General features: G+C 35.9%; 1 protein-coding gene across 1 annotated transcript in view; it reads right to left on the bottom strand.

The window, feature by feature from the left end:
* Positions 1–19,969, bottom strand: part of LOC140328729 (CD109 antigen-like) — an 80,522-nt gene that overhangs the window by 15,431 nt on the left and 45,122 nt on the right. Inside the window, exons 18-26 of the mRNA XM_072408526.1 lie at positions 19,876–19,936; positions 19,223–19,346; positions 18,527–18,644; positions 15,159–15,272; positions 12,837–13,049; positions 11,739–11,883; positions 10,017–10,190; positions 4,591–4,672; positions 2,346–2,574 (exon numbers count right to left, since the gene is read on the bottom strand). Coding sequence (XP_072264627.1) covers positions 2,346–2,574; positions 4,591–4,672; positions 10,017–10,190; positions 11,739–11,883; positions 12,837–13,049; positions 15,159–15,272; positions 18,527–18,644; positions 19,223–19,346; positions 19,876–19,936 — 1,260 coding nt within the window. The remainder of the gene's footprint in view (positions 1–2,345; positions 2,575–4,590; positions 4,673–10,016; positions 10,191–11,738; positions 11,884–12,836; positions 13,050–15,158; positions 15,273–18,526; positions 18,645–19,222; positions 19,347–19,875; positions 19,937–19,969) is intronic.

Raw genomic sequence — 19,969 nt, 5'->3', positions numbered from 1 at the left:
TCCAGTAGCAAAACTGTTTTTATTTACTAAATGCTGCTAGCAACCCTGACACCCCCTTTGCCTACTGACATCAAAGCATACCACATATTTATCTGGACCTGGATAAAATATTTCATTTGCTTAGAACACTTTATAACCGTGATGAATGTTACTGGGAAACTTTAGAAAGTCCGCTGAATCACTGAACTTGTTTATGACGCTGTAGTAGTGACATTTTATTGTTATTTTCCAGCACTATAATCAGTCAGGGTGTATTTGTATTGGCTTTGTAATCTCTCCAAAAAGTACAACTTGTCTGGAGCAAATGTAAAGTTCTCTCAACACTACTCAGACAAGACATCACAAAGTGAACTCTTTTTTCCAAGTGGCCATTTTTTGAAGCAATGTTTTCAATTTAAATGTCGTTTCTGTGTTGAAACTATTATAAAATTGCATCAGTGGAGAAAATCACACATAAATTATGTTATTATGACCTTTTTGTCATGGTATGAAGCAGATGATTTCATTATATTTTGATGATTCTAAGTAGAGGAATCCCCAGTATAAAAAAGATACATTTTTATATGACCCAGGAGAGTCAGTGTAAGTAACAATGAACACAAGGTCATTTATGAGACGCATAACTGTGGGGTTTCCTAAGAGTTCCTGTTTTGTTTTTTTTGCATAGCACACAGTTTGGCACAGTATTTAAAACTTATCCCATAAAACAAAAAGCCTTTTTACAGGTTTATGAATCAGCCTGAAAATATGTGAGCACAAAAAAAAATGACTTTATTTGGAAATTTGCTTTCACTTTAAAGGAAGTCTACTCTACACTGAGATGAGAGAATCAGTTCACCTATTCTTATAACTGCACGTAATAAGGCTATGTGTGCTGATCGCCAATCTGTTTGGTAAACTGACATTGGGTTTCATTTTCAATCCGTATCATTTTTAATGTGTGTATTCCCATCCCACTTGCATCCAACAAGTGAATTAGCTTGTACACAAGTAAACCTTATATTGAAATACATTGCCCTGGTTCTTGGATGTGCTGTGTCATCATACCATAGATAGATACTATCTAGTTGAAGCTTCAAATTCTGCTCTGTTTTGTCCCATCTACAAGAAGATTTCTATGCAATTGGAATGTGTTTGCTGATTACACGGGACCGGTAGGGGTATATTTATCAGGGTTCAATTCCTAAAAAGTCCACTTTTTGTGGCAGTACCCCATCTCAGTGAGTCACCTGAAACCCCACCCTGCTTAATGTCTATATTAAGTTTTGTGATGTATGATTGATATGTACATCTTTAATTTATTTTAAAGCATAATTTAGCTTTGTTAACTCTTATCAATCTGGTTTAGGAACCCCCACAGTTTGGCATCTCTGAACATTACATGTTGCCCCAAAAGACCTTCCTAAAAGACACCTAAAACTTGAAATTCTAAAATAAACTCGAGAAAACTAAATCAAAGTGGGAGTCAGTCTTCACAGATTTTATACAGGTGACAAAGTTTACCTGTTCACTAAAAACCTTAGTACATACTCCAAGTTTGGCTAAAAGTGGGAACATGTTTTGTCTAAAGCAGTTAAATCACTAAATTGTTCCAAAGTGCACATTCTGTCCCTTCACCTGATCTACTTGTTGATGTTCAAGCTGAGGAAATATGTATGGTCAACAATATTTTAGAATCCATGATTTTCAGGAAACAAAATATAATGAAAAGGAAATGAACCAGAAGAAAATTCTTGAGAACCACAGCAAAATGTTCATGTTAATAGACTAACAAAAAAAATGTCATCAAGGATTTCCTTATTAGCTATTATTTCACCCTAAGGGGACTACTGCCAGAATCTAAACCCAGAAATACTAGATACCGGTAGTTTACTGTCTGATAGTCTGAGTCGATTAGAACCACCCTTTGACTTCCTTATTAAGCTATGTTTTTGCACTTAATGGTACTGTTTAACAGATAGCTTTGGATGTGTTATTCACATAACATATGACAAATGAAGATAGCCAAAGAATGCAAACCTGGAAGAAGAATGGGCTTAGACGGTAATGGCAGAGTCAAGGGACATTGCAGTGTTGCAGGTAGACACTGAGCATGCTTGCACAAAATGCAAAACCCTGAGGGCTCCTAGCTGAGTTTAAAATTGTTTTAAATACTTGGATCCAAGCTTTCTCCTCCTATTAACAATTTTGCCATGTTCAGTTTACAGAGTCATCTTTTCTTCTGTTTGAGGCGCATTGTATAAGAAATGTTGGTTGATACCTTCATTTGGGTGCTATAAAATGAGGTAGAAATATTTTTACATAGAACCGTTTGAATTTAAAGTTAAATAGAATTGGTCTCTTACCAGGATTCCAGGATATTCAATGAGAGCTGCCATTATATATGCAGTTAAAGTAACTGGACTGTAATGACCTCCTTGAAGCTGGGTGTTTATTACTCTTCCAGGTTCCCAAAATTCTCCATTTTTTTTCTGATGCTTGAGAAGCCATGTCAGAGTATCATGCAATACTACAGGATCAACTAATATAAACTGACGAGCTTTCAAAAAGCATCTCAGGACAAATGCTGATAACCTCAAAAGAAAAAAGAAATAGGTAACCTAAAGCAGACAAATTTAACCAAACAGGACTGTAAAGCATCTAACAAAGTCATCTGGTTTTAAACAAGGATTGTTATAAAAGAATACCATCCAAATAAGTGCCTTCTCTTGAAAAACAAAACTCAATGCACCATAAAAACAGAAGTAAATAGGAAACTGTGTTATACTTAAACATATTTAAAATGTTTAAAACCCTATATCAAGGGTGTCAAACTCAGGCCCCCAGGCCAAATCTGGCCCACACTATAATTATATTTGGCCCACGAGAAAATCCACCAAAATCTACTAGAGCTGGCCCGCTGGTAGACAGTGTATGCACTGCTAATACTACAAATCCCAGAATGCTCTGCTGGCTTCAATCAGGACCCACAAGCTCCCCCTCCTCTGTTTACATTCATGAGCGACCTTCCTCAATTGTACCTATTTTTTCAAAAAATTTTAAGGTTGGCCAGCAACATGTTCCTAATTTGTTCATTTTGGCTGACTGTGTATTGGAGTTTGACACCTCCGACTTAAATAATTATTTTGCTAAGTAGTAGTAGTAAAGCATAAATACAGCTTCCCAATAAAAGCGGTAATATGAAATATGAAGAAAAAAAACTTAGTATACCCTAGCACAGTTTTTATTGACCTTTTTACCATGGGTGAAACCCTTAAAATAACTTTCAGGTCCACAGGGAACCCCTTCTATAATTACTATAACTACAACTCACAGTATATTAGTGTGGTGGTCATTGGGAAGAATGCATCTTACATTGCTGGCCATTGGAAAGAATGCCACCCTAACAGGTAGACAAAAACTTGACCTGAAATGACCTGAAATGCAAAAATTGCTTATTGCTCAAGAAAGCCCTAGGAACCTCTGGAGGATACCAGATTGAGAAACCCTGCCATGGCAGTTTTAAAAGAATTAAATTATTTATATAAATAAACAGTTAATGGAAGTATTTTTGTAAAGCTACTCTTATTTAGTCTTAGTGTAAGAATAATGTTCATCCAAGGCAACAATATAGACTAGTAGTTGAGTATTATTTTCAACACTCATACCATTTTTAAAAAGGATAATGGTCTAGGAATAAAATGTTTAAAGGCAATTACATGGCAACCACTCCTTCTTGTATTAGCACAAAAGCCTCAGATGAAAAGGGAACCTGGCAAATGCATAGATACAGTATTAGTTCAAATTCAACCTCTGCAGGATATTGTAAATATTTCCCATTACCAGAGAGAAAGCCAATATGTTTCCCCAAATTATAAATCTATTTATAAAGGCTCTTTATTACATAACACATCAATAGAACTGGCAAACTGTACAAAATAGCCGTTATGAACAGTGTTAATAAATGAATTGGTGTATTCCCTTAAGTTATAAAAAGCACACACAAGCAGAGTCATGAGACATAAAAAGTAGCCAGTGCATTTTTTGATCACTCCCTTTTTTATGGTAGAAGGTTTGCTGATTTCATTTTGGTTCAGAAACCTACTACTGGAGGGCTTGTGTGGTAGGCATGCTCCTGTTGTTAGTAAAGCAGTGAATAAACATGTTGTCTACTTTGATATCTTCTGGTAATAATAATAAAATTCTACTCTACTTAGTCAAAATATTTGTGATTTTCTTGCCCTTTCCACTAACTGGCTATTAAGAATTTACTAGCCCACTCCTTGAATAAACAGTAAATACTTGAAAAAACTACTAACAAAAAACTGAAAATAAAATTACCTGACTCTTGGGATATAAGAATATAGAGATATCTTACTGTGTTGGACCAAGAATGTAAACAACATTTAGGTAACAGGCTTACGCTTCTAAATGATTTACAAATGTGGAGGACCAACCCTAGAAAAACTTTTCATCTGTATTTAGGGTGTCTGTTCTATTACATTTTTGAAACCCAGACAAACATATGTTTCAATTAGATGTATAGGAAGTATATGTCAGAACATCTTGCTGATGTATGTAGCAGATGATTTTATTTAACAGCTAGCATACCATGTGCTTCCAGAAGGGTCATCATTTCCAAATGCACTGAAAGATCCATCTTCTCTCTGATAGACAAGTTCTCGCTGATAGCCTGAAAAAAACAGTACATTACTGTGTGTAGTCAGGTTTTATGAGGATCATATTTATGCATAGTGAGAAGTATATACATTCTTAAAACATGTTTGAGTAGAAATATTAGCTTACCATTAGGGATAAAGTTTGGGTTGAAGTGAATCCCCGTAGTATTAATATTTGTGGTTTACTAAAAGGCGTCCTGCATGCTGAATTGTCCATCCCAGGAGGATGGACAATTCAGCATACAGGACGCCATTTAGTAAACAGTATACCCCCAATTGGGCTTTTTCATCTTGGAAATAATTGGATCCTCTAAAACTATACCTGCTGTTTATGCCCTTCTGCTTATCTCTTGTTGTAGATCTACCTTTACAATTGGGAAGAGTTACTCCACTGTTATTTGGTTATCAGTGTTATCTACAGTAGTCTCTATAATTGATTCATTCTGAAGAAGCGACTTAATAGTCGCGAAATGAGTTGATGTAAAATAGAACTACCAAGAGACCATATGTTACAAAGAGATTCATGTTTAGGATCTTTGAGAAAGAACTTGTGATGTATATTGGAACATTGTTTATGTTATATAGGCAACTGTTCAATTTTTATCTTGGTTTTAAAAATGATTTACCATTAAAATATTTATTGTTTAATTTTACTGTATGCCTAAAAAGTCCAGTTTCTCTGCACAATTAGGAATATTGTCTAAATCAATTGAGATGTGGCATTGCATCTTTCAGATGTCATTTCTTACTGACCAGCAAATCTTCATTCAATCACAATTTTAATTCATGTAGTTAAACACTTGACTATACACTTATCGATACAGGGAACATCTGAATGCCTCACAGGATCAGGAAGTGATTTTTTTTCCCCTGTGGGAGCAAATTAAACCAGGGTTATTTTTGCCTTCCTCTGGATGAACTATGTCTATAGGATTTTTACCATGGGATATGTTTTTTTCCTTAATGGTTGAACTTAAAAGACTTATGTCTTTTTTCAACCTTACTGAATATGTAACTATGTATCACTTTTCCTTAGTACATTTTGGGCTTAGGCCTAAGCACATTAAAGTACATTGACGATTGCTAGTTAATCTCAATTCACACAGAACAATAAAACAAGGACTTTTGTTCAACAATGACTATGTGAATTGTTTGAAAATATAAATCTGTGTGTTTGCATAACATATCATTGTACAGAAATGTCTTCATCTTCATTTATACTATTTTCTTTCATTAAAAGCTTAACATATAGCTAAGGCTTAGTCTACAGGGACTGTTTCCCCAGTGTTTAACCTGTTAACCATGTTTGAAATCCCCATGCATTCCAATGCGCTAATCTACATCAGGATGTTTCCTTCAGGCACATTTATGAGCTTTATGTTAAATGTTGCTTGCAACTTTTAAAAAATTAAAACGCAGGGTAAACGAGGGAAAACGCTTGAAAACACTCTTACTGAACTCAATGGAGGCTTTTACAAGTGTTTTTAAGCTTTTTATAAAAGTTTCAATTGAAAACATATTATAAATGTTTTTAGCAGGACTTTGGTATCTGGAAGCCCCCTTTAAAAAGGAGACTCCTGGATCTCCACCACCCCACCCTGGGGAATAAGTACAGGGGTACATAAAACCCCTTTACTCATTTCCAGAAAGGGTTAAAATATACAGCCCTAGAGGAGCTTTGACATGTATTCTGTATCTGTAGCACATACTACTCCTCTAGGGCTGCGTGAGCAATCAGGGGAGCGGAGCTGTCAGCATAGCAGAACTCCGCTGATTGCTCTCCTCCCTGATGATGCTTCAGCTGTCATCAGGGTTTCCTATTTCTCAGCCAATCACAGAGCACTAGGGATAAATGGGGACAAGTCCCCCCATTCAAGTCTAGTGCTGAATGGCTGAGAAACAGAAAAACTCAGGCAATCACAGAGCACTGAATGTGAATGGAGAGCCTTGTCCTCATTTAACCCCTAGTGCGCGAGGATCCCTCACTGTCAGGTGGAGTCCCACGGCTGTGCTCATGTCATGATTGCAGCCCTGGGAATCATCCTGTCATTGAGATAACCGGTAAAAAAAAAGTTTAGTTACACAAACACACACATTTAATAAAATAATTTAACATTAAAGCCTCGTCCAATTTTTTCACACATATTTTAACTCTTCCAGGCAATGAGTAAGGGGTTTTATGTACCCCTGTACTCATTCCCTGAAAGATTTAAAGTAAACCTTTTATAAACACTTATGTAAAATCGCGGCAATTAGCGGTAAAACGCGCCATAGGCGTTCATACCGTTAAAAGTTTTTTTAGCATTTTAAAGTCGAACTTCAAAACGCTTGTAAAAGTGCATAAGAAGGCATATAAACATGGTAGGAACTTTTACTTGCATTTTTAAAACCATCCATTTAGACCCAGCCTAAATGTATATTCCTATAATAAAACACTTTTATTAATGTATACAACACTTTGAACAAATAGATTGCAGAAAATGTACACACATGAGATTTTTGTCGTTGGTAAGGATCTTTCATGATCGTTTCCAAAAACAAAAGACTGAAAGATGTACACACAGCACCATTCTGCTCTATGGAGAGGGGAGTGGGAAGAACGACACCCCGCTGTGCTCTCTCCCCTTCACTTGTATTAGGATCATTCGCTGTTTGTGGATCTGCAAGGACGAATCCATGAATGACGTCAGATGATACTAAACAGTATGTATTGTATTTGAGGCTGGAGCCTAAACTACTATTATGCTGGGTCACCTATACTAAAACTAATCCTGTTCAACAGGTGGATCTACCGGTAGATCGCAAGAGCTACCAGATTAGATCGCAGAGCCCTTCCTTTCAAAATAAACTACCGGGCACAAGAGATATTAAGTCCAAGTTTTTATTGTTGGTAGATCATGTTGACTTTGTCATTTTAAAAGTAGCTCACAAGCCAAAAAAGTGTGGGTACTCCTGATTTAGAACATAGCAGGGTGAACTCAGAGCCAGGGACTGCAGCAATGATAGCTGAAAACAATATGATTTTATTAAAGCCAATATATTACATTTTGTTTTAGAGAAACCTGGGGTAATAACCAAGGTAAAAGTGAAATTACAGTTAAAGGTAGAACATTTTCAGAAGTTTCAACAGCAACAGGAAAATAATAATTATTTTTTTCACCAGTTTTACCAGATTTTTTGCCAATATTAAATATGTTATGTGCAATGTAACTAGTCTCACAGTCCCACGGTCTGGTCATGGGTTTTTATATTTTGAAAAATATCAGCATGAGAAAAGCCCACTGATAAAGATCATCCTAAAGATCAAATATCACCATTGGATGGGCTGATTTTTAAAAACTCCCTGAAAATATGTTTGTCATGTTCTATATTGCCAATTAAAACTTTAGGTTTTAGATTCCTTCATTTTTAGAAAGTTTTAGGAAGTTTTACCTTATATTGGTCCCATTGTGTATTTCTTTTTTGCTTCTTTTGGTCTAACTTACAGAAAGCATACCTCGGGGGAAAAAAACTGGTCTATTACATATAATGCAAGGATTATAGAAAACATTTTCCTTTATCTTCTTCTGTTTTATAGATTTTAGACATACCATAATGCTAAAGTTGATAAAACTAAAGCCAGCTTGAATGTTTTACATAGAGGGTAAAATCATCATCCACTAGTTCCAATTATAAAGCTTATAAATAATATATATATACTGTATATATATATATATATATATATATATATATATACACAGTATATATAATATTGAAGAGTTTATTAATTTGTATAGCAATCTACCAATAATTTATCAGTCCAGCAGTCAGGGACATAGGAAATGTCTCAGTGAGTTACATGGACTGGTTTCCATCTGTTTAGGCTGCAGGAAACTTGACCCTGGGGACTCTGGAAAGTACACTTTCTGTCCAAAAGGCAGTTACTGTCCATTAGATGTTATAGCCCTCAACTTTTGCTCTTAAAAAAACTTTTCTTTTGAGGGTTGCTATACAAAAGAAAATAGTAAAAAAGTAAAAATGTTTTCTCCTACTTTATAAATAAACTGTCAATATTCTTCAGATTGCTTGTCTGGGCTTTTTGTCTTTTTGCCAAAGGACATTCATGGTCAGTGCTCAGGCCTGCAAGGTAAGGGAAGATAATATCCGAACCTCTAAAGGAAATTCTAGAAACACAACGTCCAGGGTCCCCTAATAAGAAGTGCCAAACTCTGAGCACCTCTAATAACCCACAAAAATCGTCTTTATTCCTAAACAGTATGGTGTCTTCATTACCACATTTGCATTCTTACACTTTACATACTTATTGGCAGTCTTTGGGAACAAAAAAAAAACTTTATATTTTTTTTTTTTGTTTTGTAATTATGAAGTGTGTTTTTCCAGAGCTCTGGGTAACAAATATCGGTAACAGGGACATCTTTATTACATTAGTTAGCACGAAATTAAATCTCTTTCATTTGTTCTGCACAGTTTAGCATTACTTATAAGGTAACACAAGCTCCCTGATTATGAAGCACAACAAATGTCAAAGGGAGTAGTTTATTTGGCACATGAAGTAAGAATTATAATGAAACTATGTATAATGTAGACTAGAACCTTATTATATTATACAGCTTCATCCTAGTTAATAAATCTAACCTGATCTTATCTGATGTATGAGGCTACCTAATAATAATTCTAAACCTATTTATTAAATGACATTTCATCCAGCCCCCTGCCTCCACCTAGTCTTTTTTTCTTCAGTTTGTAATCAGATTTTGCCTATTCTAGCTCAAAAAAATGTTTGTCCAGTAGATGTGGGAGTTTGATTTACAGCTGTATGTCATCTACAAATCCCTAGAAGGATATGTCCATAATCTACTATATTCAAAAATTAAAATTTTTCATTATGGAGCGGCATGTTTAATGGAAGCTCCTAAAAAGTGATATGTAAAGCTCTGGTTAACACTTACATAGATTTTGCATCATATTGGACAATCTACTGTCGTTTCTGTGTTTTCATCTTTTTTATAAAGTGGAAGAAAAGCGTTAACTGTGAGTGTGCCACTTGGCACTAAGTGCGGCAAACAAATGGTTAACGGCAGCAGGATCCTTCTCATCATTCATGGAAAGGCACCTGCCTGTCTATAGCTTGCTTACATTATGATGGTAATAGACAGTAATATGACTATCTTTTAGGAAGACAGAATGGCCATGATTAATCAACTTATTGTTTGAAAATAAAGAAGACAGTTGTTAAAAATCAAAATATACTTAAGTAACTAACATGTTCAGCAGTAATAATCTTCTTGCCAAAGAGACATATTAGTCTCTTACAATCTTTCAAAATTGTCGTTTTTCACATAACTTGACTTTTCTTACCTTCTTTCATATACCAAATCAATTTTGGCATAAAGTCATTTGTCTGTCTTGTGTTTGTTAGATATTCCATTACAAAAACAATAGGGGCAAATCTGATCATGTTCTGTTCACCACAGCCATAAGGAAGTTGAATTAGTGACTGCAGGCTGCTAATTGAAGGTCCCAAAATGTCACCTATAAACAAAGGGCTGGTATTAAAAGTCACATGGTTTTAAAGCATACTATTTTATTAATGGACATTACAATAATACATAGCATGGGATATTCAGTCAGCAATTTACAACATACAAAATTTGTATATATATATATATATATATATATATATATGTATGTATATTCCACTGCCATTCTGAGAACCTCCTGTTTCTCTGTTAAAATAAAAAAACACTAATCCTTTGAGGAAGTGCACTGACATTAAACAGGTTAGAGTTTGTTTTTTGATCATGGCTTATGCAATGGAAAAATAAAAAGTGAAGCTTTAAGAACAGCTGTTCTTTATCAGCAACACTTAATATATAAATGCCTGATCTTTCATTTTGCAAGAGTTATCATCCCATAGCAGGAAATGCCTGAACAATAACCTTTATGGCAGGATTTTGTAGTTAAAAAAATAAGGTTTTAATAAAGAAACTTATAAAAAAAAAGTTGAATTACTTTTGAAAACTAAAAAAACTTCTTTCTAGTGATTTGACTAGCAGTGGTTTTCACTGCTTTATTGTTGCTTTGGAAGGTACTAACATACACAGAGATGGATTTTTTTTTTATTGACAGCAGTGGTGCCCACAACAAACAGTATAAGTAATAGTATAACCTATTTTACACATCATATTTTTTGCATTACTGGTCCTAAAGTGACAAAGAATACTTGTAACAGTGTGTAGCTAAGGTTATAAGGGATGATTGTATATTCTTTGATAAATGAAAAAAATGTGTGATCAATAATCATACAACAAGATCCCACATCTTTGCACCTGCCTGGCTATAAGCACATTCTTCTTTTGGCTAAATTTGGACTTTGGAACATCCTAGGAGACATCCTAGGAAACATGATTATACTCTTGCAAGAAAATGCAAAAGATCAACTCGTATTAACCCATAGAAGCTAGATTTCAGTGATTTATTTATCTCAGGACATCAGTTAAGAGATGACTACTGTGCATACTTGCTTAAAAATAAAACCTGAAAGCAGGACTAAACCCAAAAAAGTAAACCTGATTGCAAATAAATATTGATGACATTTATGGTAGAAGATACTTTTTTATGTCTATTCTACCATTTTTGCTCTTTCTGCTAGAAGTTTTTTATGAATTGCACACTGAAAGGCACGCCTGGATAAATAAATGAGTTATATCATCTAGGCACAGGCAATCAAGGTGGCTAAAGACCCCCTGGTACTAGAAGATGACAGGGAAGTGATGGGAGCACTAATAAGAGAGCCGTGAAAAGGGGCATTGACCTAACAACAAGGGAGTTGAGTACTTTAAAAGGTACAAGTTCCATAGTGCGTAAAAATGCTATGTATACTTGCACATTTGACCAAAGTTCCAAAAAAGTTTAATTCCACTGACTAAAAAAGGACAAACTGGGGAAAAGTAACTTGGTGTATTGGAAACAAATATAGAGTCAACAAAAAAATCCTTATTGTTTTTCAATACATAAATAAAAAGTGTGCTACTGCTTCATTGCAGTTTTGCTTAAAAATGTTAATGTTGTTATTCTTACCAACAACAGTGATAAATGCCTTTTCACTGCCACTTACTACATCAGGAGGGAATGTAAAGTTCAAAGCTTTAGAGACATTTTGTGGTTTGCTGTTGATCAGTTCCAAAAGTAAAGTTTGTGAATATGAGTGTTCTATTCCTTCAGCCTGTCAAAATAAAGGAGTATATAATTAACTATAAACGCCAACAATTAACTAAAAGTATCATGCCTGTTAACTTTCCACATTTAGTAATCCAACCATTTGGATATTCCCAGAGTTGTGTCATACAATGGTTCACTTCTGATGCCATATTAAAGTAATTAAAGTGTTCATTGTCATATAAAATATTATGCATCACTGAATATCTAAATAAATATTATGGCAATATTACACTGTCAGTGCATAAAAGTGTATGCAAAGCTAGTGATGATCAATCGAGTGATGATTGTAAGTGGTGAAATGGACCCTGAAATATTATTATTACAGTTTTTTTTAATTACTGCAGGTGCCTTTCATTGCATCCTTACTTGAACTTACATGTTTACAGCATGGAACTAGCATGGAAACTAGAAGAATGGAAACATACTATATAGACATATGGCATTAGGACATGTCTTACAGCCATCCTTTACATTTGCTAAATTAATAATTCATTATTAACACTCATTGGATAACTGTGATTTTTTTCCACATGGAACTTAGTGTACACTAAGCTGAAATCCATTAACCCAGAGGTGTATAGAGCCTGGCGAAGGCACAACTCCAATGCCAATAGATCTATCACATCCCTTGTACATAAAGGCTTGGCACAGGCTATTTAGAATTTCAATTTCCTGCTATACATAGGGAAAAAATCAACAATTTACAATTTCCTCTTTCTAATTTAAACTGGAACAATGTCCAACAATTTCATATTAATTTAAAATGTCTGGGTCTCGGTTCCAAGTTTTGGAGCATTAATATGTTTTTTCTTGTAAGTTTTGGGATATTTTTTATTGCTTACCTCATTGTTACAGCTGTATATACCATACACTTCGAGGCGAAAACTCTTTATTTGTCTGAGATAATTTTGTTTTTATGCTAGCCTGATATCACTCCAGATTTTAGTAAAAAATTACCTTGACCAGGAGCCTTTGAATCAGTGCATCTGAAGCAAGGGAGGATATGGCTTTCACCATAATTGGAATTTCACCCAGCTGAATCGGTTTAATTGGAAAGAAAATCATTTTTCCTTCTTGACTTGGGACAGATACGGTTTGTTGGCTTCCAGTTGCGTTTATAAATTCAAGGTGGATTTCATATGCATCATTCTGTTCAAGGGTCACAGAAACCTATGAAGGGAAATTACTGTTAAAGGCAAATCCAGTTTTCTGAAAATGGGCCAGTGGTATACGTAATACATCAGGGTGTTTTAAGCAACAGCATATGATGCTTATTTTGTTATTTTTCCTATTGTAATATCGGGACAGTATGAGCATATGTAAAATAACTTCATCTAATTATCATTTTTCTTTTTTTACATCACTTCATGGTTGCTATATTGCTACTTTCACGTTTACATGGAAAAAATGGAAATGGAAACTGCATCTTCAATGGGTTCAGGAGTAGTTTTAAAAAAGTTAGGCAGAACAACTTTATGAAGTCTTAATAGAATCAGCTTTTCTTGTAAGTTTGCACCACCTAGTGGTTGTTATTTAGTTGTTCAGCTTCAATTTTAGCTTTGCGGAAACAGAAAACAAAAAAAGGAAAAATTAGAGATTGGATAGCACCAAAAAAGGAAGGAAAAACCTACTATATTATCATATGATGTATCTAAAGTAATAACTACCCCTAATAATATCAGGATCTCATTGAGATATGTATAATATTTTATTTTATTATGTTACTTTTACAACAAAATAAAACTATTATGAAAAAAAAACATACCACACAAAACATTTTGGAATATGCCTGTGACCAATAGTTTAGATACTCACTTCATCCTGAATTATCCCGAATTCCAAAGTGACCACAAGGGAAAAATAAAATTCACATTCATTTTTCATGGCAATTAGGTGCTAAGTAATCATTACTACAATTATCTCCTACCAGTGTTCAACCCAGGAATTTTTTAGAGCCGGGTGGGAAGAAATTTTAGCCCCTCTATTGTGACCCAACTTTTCAGCAAGCACCAAAAAACAGCCAGGTGGTTACTGAAAAGTGCCGGGTGGTGGGGAGGTGGCTACAGTCTTCACCCTACTTTAGGTTTTTGTAAAAATCACTTGTCATAGGTAACAACCAGCTTGGATGTTTTTTAATCTGGCTAAACACAACCACCAACAAAAATGCTGACCACCATGTACCTTTTAAACAATTCGGGAGCAAGATGTATTATATTAATAGTGGCTAGAGATAACATTTGTCGAATAATTTAAGGCAGTGGTCCCCAACCTTATTCAGCTCACGAACCACTGAGTCTACGCATGCACAGTCCGGAGTCCCGTGTCACTCAAAGTGGAAGAAACTTCCTCCTGAGTGATGTCATAATGCCAGAACCCGCCCACTCTCCTATCGCAGGTCTAAGCCTCTGAGTCTCTGGACACAACCCCCCCACCACACTGAGCCTGCGATCAGTATGGGAGACATGGTCTGAGGCTCTGGCCGGTGTGCCCCCCCCAAGCGGGGTCCTTCTCCTGACCCTGCTGGGGGGTGCATCGGCCAGACCTGCGGGCCACCGCTGGTCTCCATGGTCTAGCCAACTAGTGGGCCGTGGACCAGGGGTTGGGGACCCCTGTTATTAGCGAAGGGAGGGTCCCTAACAACCACCAGTCAATGGGAATCTAACCTGCCTGAGTTACCACCTCTAACAACCAGCAGCCAATTGGAATGCTGACTGCCTAAGGTACCACCTTAACAATCACCAGCCAATGGGCATGCTGCCTGCCTAGGGTACCACCTCTAACAACCACCAGCCAATGGGAATGCAGCCTGCCTGAGGGCCAACCTTAACAACCACCAGCCAATGGGTATGCTGCCTACCTAAGGTATCACCTTTATCAACCACCAACCAAAGGGAACGCCACCTGCTTGTGGTACCTCCTCTAACAACCATCAACCAATGAGAATGCTGCCTGTTTTCCAAGCTATGCTGCTAGAGTGTGATAGGTACGTACACATACAGAGACCTATATCATAGTGATGCTGAAAAGGCTAGGTTATAGGAACTAATAAAAAGTACTGTGTATATGTACATGGATTTTTTTTTACAGGGGTTTATCTTTAGTCTCCAATCAATATATTTTTTTTAGTTTGGATAAAAAATGAAAGTGTTAAAATACTGTTGAGTTTTTATTTCTTTCTGTGACCCCACTGAAAGAATAACTCTCTCTTCCTGTTCCAGCTGGTTATTGTTCTTAACTACAGCTTTTTGCACATGGAACTAAACCATTTCTACTGTTTACCTCTGTATCTTGTTCCAAATAGTTGAAGACAACAACATCCAAAACAAATTGTTCTCCTCTGGTGACATAACTGGGAAGATTCAAGGAAACAAAAAATGGCTGAAAGGATTCCAGCTGAAAATGTAATAAGCCAAGTGTAAGTAAAAATATGCAGTTGTACACATGTGTTAATAAAGAAACATCAAAAACTGTTGTGCTGGTGTGTTTAAAACAGGTTAATTGGACTCTTCCCTAACCGAGTTGAGTTTGTAGGTCTTACTTTGGCATTGTCTGATGTGGAAACAGCAAATCCTGGATTTGTTAGACACAAGAAAACAATGTACAAAAACATGGATAAATGCTGGCCCCAAGGAAACATTTTTGTTATTAGGTCATCTATAAAAACCAGTAATAAATCCTGAACTGTTAAACGTACTTGAACATGTTTACACTTGTCTGAAAACAGTACTTAACTAGAACATGTGCAAATCAGCCTTAAAATAAACAACATTTAAAGGAAAAAAAAAATAAATTTACCCTCCCTATGAAGCCATTCGTTCATTGTTTGATCAACAATGAGACTGTTCAATAATAAGACTTTCATTATACTGGATTAAAGGGGGTTACGTAATGTGGACAACCTTGAAGTGTGTAAATGTTCCAAGGAAAAAACAATACATAGTAGGAGATTCAGTGGAGCTTTTTTTTCTATTCTTTTTTACTACAACATTGTGCATAATTTCCAAAAGAATGGAAAAGATTGACTATCATGGGTGAACCCAGCCTCTAGTCTTGCAAATCTTTAATTAATCAGGCCCATTGAGGGGAAAAAATGGTATATGGTACTGCCCCAAAGAAAACAATGCATGATTGCCTGACAGTCATTGAGCAGTGATGTGCATGTCGGGAGAACATGGGGGTGTATTATTCTTTAATTCCATCCCAGTATTTGAGGTACATACTAAAAAATGAAAGACAATACAAGATTTTACTTGCAGACACTCTTGGTAAGGAGTGCAGTGGTGGGAATAGTTTGCTCCATAGAGGAAGGTGTAACATTCTTACAGAACCATGGACCTTTGGAGCTCACTAAATTGCTATACACAGAAGACCAGAAGAAAATGTGTGCTAACTCTGAAACTATGCAGACCACCATTCCAATCTAACAAACACATATACTGCTGTTACCCTGTATCATGTCCTTGCTAAATCTAGCTACTCTTCTCTGGGGTTCCAGGTGTAGACAATGAGCATGTACTAATGATCTGTACATGAAAATAGACTTGCAGGATTAAGGTCATCTTTACATTGATCTGTTAGTAGACAGGAAAATTGACTAGGGGTTTGCTCCATCCAACTAACTGATTGCAATATGTAATCCTGCTCTGAATGTTAGAAGCTGTTTATTTTTGGGCAATGAGCCCTGGTCTCTCCATTATTGAGATTGTTTTTGTAGTAAACCCTCAAGTGGGGTCCATTTTAAGTTCATAAAGCATAGGACAGTGCTGGTAAATGTCTGTGTTAGGATGTTTGATTAAACTTATTAGAGAAATGCTTCATTTATACTGTTGTCAATTACAAATACAGTACTTGAAATATTGAAGTGCAGTATGAACCTATTTAAACACCTGCATTTTTAGATTAAATTATTTATTTATTGAGTAAAATGTCCCCATATCTTTTCTGTTTTGTGTGATGTATAAATGTTTTTTTCTTCATTCTTTTGAGTAGTTTTTAGTATACAGTATTTTTATGGTACAAATCCAATCAATGTCCATGGAACTGGCTATTTGTAATCCACATAAAGGCGCAACTTTGTCTTTAAGAGCCTTTAAGAGCCCTTTCACACTTTTGCATTAAAAAACACATATCTGTTTTCTAAAAGTGCATATTTCATTCATTTTGAATGTACTGTGATAAGGTGTAAAACAAAAACTTATTTTAAATGCGATATTTTATGTGTTTGTTTTGCATGTTTTTTTCTTCCTGGGGCTTCCTTCAGAAAAACGGGTATGTGATTTAATAAAGCATTTTTTGAAATTGCATATTTCATTTTAGTATTTTATGCATTGCCACTATAATGTAAGGTGGGCTTCCACCTAAATGCACTAAAGATGCAGTAAGTGTCTTTTTAAAAGATGCAACACACTGCCCTATAGTTGAAGGCGTTGGTGTGAAAATGTTCCCAATATATATTGGTGCCTTTTTCAGCTCACTGAAAATCACCCTATCGGCTAATCCATATGAAATATGTTTGGCCTGATGATACACAGACCTGCACTGACATATGATTTGCCCAGCCTTAATCTACATTTCCTATTGTAATAAACAGAGATCTGCAAGTAGCTGTTGCTTGGTCAGCCCTGCCATGGTCTCAAATGCTGAGATGTACCACTGCTCAACTCTGCAGTCCCGTTTGGTAGTAATACCTCATTTTATCAGGTTACAGAGGCGTCGAAGGACTTCTGCCTTCATGTCTACCAGGGGTCGGCAAAAATGTATGGCCACTAGGCCATTTATGGGGTGGGCCGGACCACACTAGACCGGACCCACCCTAATGGCTCTGCCCACCACCAGGGAACGCCTCCTGAAGTGAAATCCCTCTCCTCTGTATGCATTGCAGAGGAGAGGGATTTACCTTCATGGAGCTTTCTCTACCGGCTTCGGTAAATAGGGGAGCAACTGCAAGGGAGCGGCAACGGAACTTTGGCAGATCTGACCCGGTAGTTCCTAACGCCCCCTGGTCGTTTTGCCGTTATTAGACAGGATAGGCCTGGGGGCGTTAGGCCGGAACGAACTACCGGCTAGGCTGTATCTGGCCTAAAGGCCGGAGTTTACCGACCCCTGATGTAGACCTTGCAACCCCACTTTCACAATCACCTCACTATGGAGCTCCCATACCTCCTAGTCATTACTTCTGTTTATTGCAGAATTGTTAGTGGTAACAGTTACTCTGCATAAATTAGAACAAACCTAGTTTGATAAGAATCATTTCTTTATTTTGATTTGTGCTACAATAATGGACCTACAGCTTCCTTACCACAACACAAAAGGGTAAGTCGTCCCTTAGCGAGTTGTATTTGGAAAATGGACTGTAATCAGTCAATGCTTCCTTGCATTAAAAGTAACCCTTCTTCTTTAGCCAGCTATACATTTCAGGAAGTAAACTACAAAAAGGACTATTTCTCACAACATTCAAACTAGATTTTGCTTTCTCTGATTGCAGTATGGGAAATTAAGCAAGACATGTAGTTACAACTGCGCTTTTATAAGCTCTGTTTTTTATAAATCAGTCATCAGTATTCAGTAATTATCCTACAGTAAAATGCAAATTAAAATGACATGTTGTAGGTATATTACAGACATTTTCTTGTTGAACAGGGAAGTACCTGCACAGGAGTCTCCAAAATTCCAAACCCCAAATTCTCAGAAATTACAAATGCATTTGTTATCCAAGTAGTGATGGTGTCTGGTAGGACAGTACTTATCTCCAATTCTGTATCACCTCTGGAAAAAAAAACAAGAAAATCATGTACTTTATGTCTGTTTCTTTCTTTTTTCACATGACTGGGTATTTAAAGGGAATACAGATTTATAGAAATTAGTTGGCTGACCATATTATATTGATCATTTGTCCAACAATCAGCATATGTTCATAAAATAGGTAGAAGCACAAGGATCCAATCAGCTGTTCTACAATGCACAGAAATTGCTGATAGGTGGAGTAACAAAGAATAAAAATGAGCTCATTAGCCTGCTGTTTCTCATTTCATTGTTTAGGATTTTTGTTTGGAGCTTGCTATTGTGTTCATTCTAAAACATAGGCAATGTCTAATTTTCAGTCCTTTTTTTCTAACATGTTTCCTATTAAGTGCTGCTAACCCACAATGAAATTCATAAAAACTATTGCCTCTTTTTTCCCAGCAGAACATGTAAACTACAATTTTCAATATGCATGAAAAAAAATGTTTAAAGAAATGTAAAAATCCTTTGCAGATGTACACATAATAACAGCAAGGCTTGAGGAGGTTGTGGGTTCAATACATGTCAGTTCAAGCCACAAGATCAATGTCATATTATATTACCCCATATTAATATTCTTCCAGATCCATGTCTCAGGAAAATAAGATCTGACACGTGGGCCACCAAAATCAGCAAAATGCCATGTTGACAGGAAGTCCTCTGTTGGATCATAATGGACTTTAAGCACTGGAACAAGAAAATTGATGCCTTTTATAGCTAAAGCAAACCACATAAACACTCTAATGTTAACTGACATTTTAGTGCATTTGCTACACTTGAAGATATATTTCAGAGATTTTCTATTTATATTTGGTAAAGAAAGAAAGCAGAAAGCCTGCTGGTCAGAGATTGGAAATTAATGTGATTATGAAAAAGGCAAAACTATGAAAAAGGCAAAACAATCTAATTAACAAATTTAATGCCATTATGTGACTGTCAACTATATACATGCTGAATCTACCATTAGTTTCCTAATTCTTTTATCATACCTCGGGAGGCTCAAAATCTTTATTTTTTTTTTATATAGAAGATAAATAAGTGCCACATGGACCCTCAAAGTTTGAAGATATTTGGGCATCTGTGAATTTACCTAATTGCAATTTTATAATAAGTATATACAAGTTATACAAAGGAAATAAATAATCAAATTGTTTCCAGGGGAAATGAAAAGCTAACTTTAATCTATGGTTGGTTTTATTTGACCAAATATACTTACATACATCATATGCATCTTCTATTTCGAGATTGGCATCGGTGAGCACACCAATATTACATCTCTGTGAATAGACAAATTTATGATAAGGTTAATT

This window comes from Pyxicephalus adspersus, chromosome 4 (assembly GCF_032062135.1).
Source record: "Pyxicephalus adspersus chromosome 4, UCB_Pads_2.0, whole genome shotgun sequence".
In the NCBI taxonomy this organism is placed as follows: domain Eukaryota; kingdom Metazoa; phylum Chordata; class Amphibia; order Anura; family Pyxicephalidae; genus Pyxicephalus; species Pyxicephalus adspersus.
Note: the sequence above shows the minus strand (reverse complement) of the source record. Positions and strands in the feature narration are given on the sequence as shown.